The sequence below is a fragment of the Poecilia latipinna genome, unplaced genomic scaffold (assembly GCF_001443285.1).
Source record: "Poecilia latipinna isolate Pla-1442-1.1 unplaced genomic scaffold, P_latipinna-1.0 Scaffold2321, whole genome shotgun sequence".
In the NCBI taxonomy this organism is placed as follows: Eukaryota; Metazoa; Chordata; class Actinopteri; order Cyprinodontiformes; family Poeciliidae; genus Poecilia; species Poecilia latipinna.
In genome coordinates this window covers 1-4,473 of record NW_015114937.1, presented here as the reverse complement: position 1 = coordinate 4,473, position 4,473 = coordinate 1, and the positions used below count along the sequence as shown (strand labels likewise).

The window sequence follows — 4,473 nt, the reverse complement described above, 5'->3', positions numbered from 1 at the left end:
AGGTTGGAGAATCTGTTTGCAGACGGCTGTTAGCTGTGCCCCACACAAAGACGCCGTTTTTAAAGAGTTTCAAGAAGAAAACCGTCACGCAAATGCGGCAGTAAATGGTCTCCTTTTGTAGTTTCACACAGTCCATGTAGGGTAGACATCAAATGTGGAAAAAGGTGCTGTGGTCAGATAAGACTAAGACTGAACTTTATGGCCAACATTCAAAATACTGCTGTGGCAGGAACTGATGGGAGAAAAGAAGGATTAAAACTAAAAGGCAGCCCTGTAAATAAAATCTGTTAGTTGCTACACAAGACTTGAAACTGGGGCAGAGTTTCACCTTCCAGCAGAATAACCCAACATGGAGAACTGCAGTAAGATGATTTAGATCAATGCGTTTTCATGTGTTAGAAAGACCCAAAGTCCAGACTTAAACCCAATTTACCTCTCTGTGTATCAGAAAGTTACAATATGCAACAGTAACAATAATTTTAACAGAAGCTGAACCTCGCTTTACCCATGCTGAAGGTATCTGAAGCAGCCAAACTACATTTTATTACTTTTTCTGCAGAATAGTTTGATTCAAGCTCAGAAGAATTAAATTTCCAATTTAAATGTAGTTCAGCAGTTAAAACAAATAGAGCCAATGTGATAAAAATAATTTAGCACATGCCCTCAGAGGAAAGCTGCAGTAAATGTCTTTATTTGATAATTTCACATGTGCTCAAAGCAGATAAACATTTGTTCCTTTAGAAAAAAGACAGAGGCTAGGTGTAACATGGAAATACGTCAAAGCATTGTTCATTAAACAAACATTTTCATCATATCAACGTGTGAATATGAGGCACCACACAGGAACAGTAAAATACATTTTCAGTTATTTACACAAGAAAATAACATTAGCCCTTCTGGCTAGATAGATGAATATTTTAGCTGATTAAATCTTGTTCATGTATTTGTGAACATGATATAAGTTTGTACATGTTTTTATTTATTTTTTTAATTTTTATATGAGCAGTGATCATTAGAGATGAACGTTACCGAGTTTGACTTTAAGGAGAGAGTGTCTGTGTGAGGAGCGGAAAGACACTCGATCACACACACACACACATACACACACACACACGCGCAAACAACCACAAAGAGTGGTTGTGGAGGTAAGATGTAGTTCACTTTATCTTAACATACATCCGTATGTTGCAAACTTTATCTTCCTGTTCTCTTTTAAAACACGATAATAATGCCTCAGTGAGTGTCCATCTACCTCTACAGTAACTCCACATTCAAGCCATTCTCAAAGAGAAGAGAGAAGGTGCAAAGGCATGAAGGGAAAAAATAAGCATTGCCAGGTTCACCATGTGCTATGTCCTGATGGCTAGGTTCATCTCACACATGGTGATAAACACAGAAGCTAACTTTTGTTTTTCGGTTCAAGTCCTTTTTTTTTTTTTTTGGTGAAACAGTTTTGCTACTTATACAGTAAGCAAGGAGCCCCTTTGTCCCAATGGTCTTCATGTTGAGAGCGTGATGAAGAAAAAAAAAGAAAAAAAAAAACAGTAAACAGACAGAGAAAAAGATACCAATGTCACAACCAACAGTCTCAGAAAGATTGTCAAGGCCTTCCCTTTATGCTCATTTATAGTGTTGAGTTTATAAACTGAGCTCCTCTGTTAACTCCTCGTCTGCTGTCAAGTTCATCCAAAGGCAGCCACTGTGGCAGGCATGCATCACAGAGTCTGGAAAGAGTCTGTTTATTTCAATGCAAGAGAGACGAAACCATTGGAGGAAAGCAGCTCGAGGTTAAATCAGATCAGTCTGAGAGGCATAAGATGCCAGACTCAGCTGTTTATTCCCTTTCTGCTGATGTCCCATCGTTCGGAGTCAGATCCTCGAAAGCGAGTGCGTGAAAGCACCTCGGGCTTCATCAGTCAAACGACAGTGGGACATTTGACTTTACGTCCCCTTAATAAAGCCCCCAGTCATCCAGGACTTCCTCAAAAAGAGCGTTTCCATGAGTTACAGAGAATCTTCTGGAAGGCTCTGCGAAAGTCCTGATTGAAGATGGTATAGATGACCGGGTTGAGGGAGCTGTTACAGTAGCCGATCCAGAAGAAGAATTTAAACAGCACGTCTGGGACCTTGCACGGGTCGCGGCAGATTCCATACAGGCTGTAGGAGAAGAAGAAAGGGAACCAGCACACGACAAAAACGCCCATGACCACAGCGAGGACAAACGTGAAGCGCTTCTCCCGGGCGGCAGAGATTTTCTTTCGGTTGATGGTGCTCCGACATTTCCGTCGGGAGGAGAACAGCTCCAAGGACTTTGAGCTGGAACGCGACTTCCTGCTGGAGTACTTGGAGGCAGAGCTGCTCTTCCTGCTGGACTTTCTGTCTTTTCTGTTGTTCTGGCTTTGTTTGGAAGAACCAATGCACTTTTTTGGTTTCTCATCCGATGAGCTGCTATCGTCAAACTCGTCTTCATGGTCATTTAATGGATGTTTTGGCTCGTTTAACTGAGAGGATCCGACGGTTTGCTCTTGGCAGTGTCCGTTCTCACGTTCTCGCTCCTTCGTGCTCCCTCCCTGGGTGGACTTGATGGACCCTCCCATGCCTGGCTCGGCTTGGTCCATCCCATTTTCCAGAGGAGAGTCCACACTCCTCTTCTTCTCGGACATTGTCCTGGTCCTGGTTTTTGCCACTTGATAGATTCGAATGTAGACCAAGATCATTATAACACACGGGGCAAAGAAGGATCCAATGCTAGAGTAGAGAATGTACCAGGTCACGTCATTGAGCTGACACATGGGTTTCCTTTCGTTGCTGCTCCTGTCCATCGAAATCAGCGGCGGGAAGGAGATTACAGCTGAGATCAACCACACCACTATGATCATACCTTTAACTCGTTTAGGCGTTCTCTTTAAGTTGTACTCGACAGCCTGTGTCACCGACCAGTATCTGTCCAGACTGATGGCACAGAGGTGAACAATGGAAGAGGTGCAAAACAAAACGTCCAGAGCCAGGTAGATGTCACACCAAATTTTGCCAAAAAACCAATAGCCCATAAGTTCATTTGCCAGAGAGAAGGGCATGACCAGAGTGGCTACCAGTATGTCTGCGCTGGCCAAGGAGACCAAGAAGAGGTTCTGGGGTGGCTTGAGAGCTCTGCTGGTTAGAACTGCGATGACAACCAGGACATTACCGACTATTGTAAACAAAATGAGAAAGCTGACCAGTCCAGCCAGAGCCCAGATTGCGAGCTGGGTGTACGGCTGTTCAGATGTGGAATTAGAGGAGATATTTCCCACCTCTGTCTCATTTTCTAAGGTGGAAGAATTCAAGTAATCCATCCTTTGCTCAGTGTGCGACTTTAAAAAAAGTAAATGTTCGAGAGAAAACCTTATTGAGACTTGAGCGCATATTTCCATGCATAATAAATCTACCTACATCACATTTTATTCTCTTCTCCCCTCCTGGAATCGTCCCCATACTGCGCGTAAGTCTCCCGTGGAAAAGAAAAAGACAGGAAAATAGTCCAAGACGCGAGTCTTTTTTAAAAAATCCTTTCGCCAAAACGTGCGTGCAGCTCAGCAGCCAAATTTTCATGGATATAAAGCGGCAGGCTCCTCACAGCGTCCTCTCCCATCCCGACTGCGCCCGCATCTCTCCACCTCCGCCTCCCCGCTGCGTCCTGAGAGAGGTTTGTAACGACCACGTGTCCTTTGCGAAAGAAAAAAAATATATATAGGAAAAAAAGAAAAAGGAGGATCAAACAGAGACCTGCTCCACCCTTAAGGATGGAAAGACAGGGAGTGAATGACGGGGCGAACGGTAGAAACTTTTACAGGATGCACAACCAATTAAAACACCAAATGCGTATGGAGCGTCTGCACCCTTTGACAGCGGATCAGAAAAATATTCCTTCCCCTATTTCACCGTCTCTCTTTTCAATACAGACCTTAAAACTTATTTTACAGAGAGAGAGAGAAAGAGGGGGAGAGAGAGAGAGAGAGAGAGAGAGAGCGAGCGAGAGCAGAGGCATGCACGGAGGGGCACAGATTGCTGCCAAAACGCAAACTGGCAGGCGTGAAGTCCCGCACCAAGGACAACGCGCACTGCTCCGTCCTCTTATCGCTCACACTGGAGGTCAGTATTGTTACAGTCAGCTCCACAGAGACACTTTATGGGAAACACACGCAGCTTTCGCGCCATCTTAACGATATCATACTATGGCTCCCAAATCTGCTGCGTATAGTTGTTTACCTCTGATCGCAGAGATGAACATACTAAACCCACATATTGCCAGTCCGTTTTTTTGATTCCGATTTTGAGACGTAGTTGATATTATAGGATTCTGCTGCTGTATTCTCTAATTAGGGGTTAAGGCTATTGCCCATATTTAAGGTAGAAATCACATTCTTTTCCTCAATGAAATCGCCAAAATTGTCTTTTTTTTTTTTTTTTTTTTTAAATATAAAAAAACGAGTT

At 43.5% G+C, this 4,473-nt stretch overlaps 1 protein-coding gene across 1 annotated transcript; it reads right to left on the bottom strand.

Moving 5' to 3' along the window:
* Positions 1-670: 670 nt before the first annotated feature.
* On the bottom strand, positions 671-3,933 carry adra2c (adrenoceptor alpha 2C). Its single transcript, XM_015018785.1, has one exon. It carries the CDS (start codon positions 3,411-3,413, stop codon positions 1,983-1,985), a length of 1,431 nt encoding a protein of 476 aa, XP_014874271.1. The 5' UTR covers positions 3,414-3,933; the 3' UTR covers positions 671-1,982.
* Between the last annotated feature and the right edge of the window lie 540 nt (positions 3,934-4,473).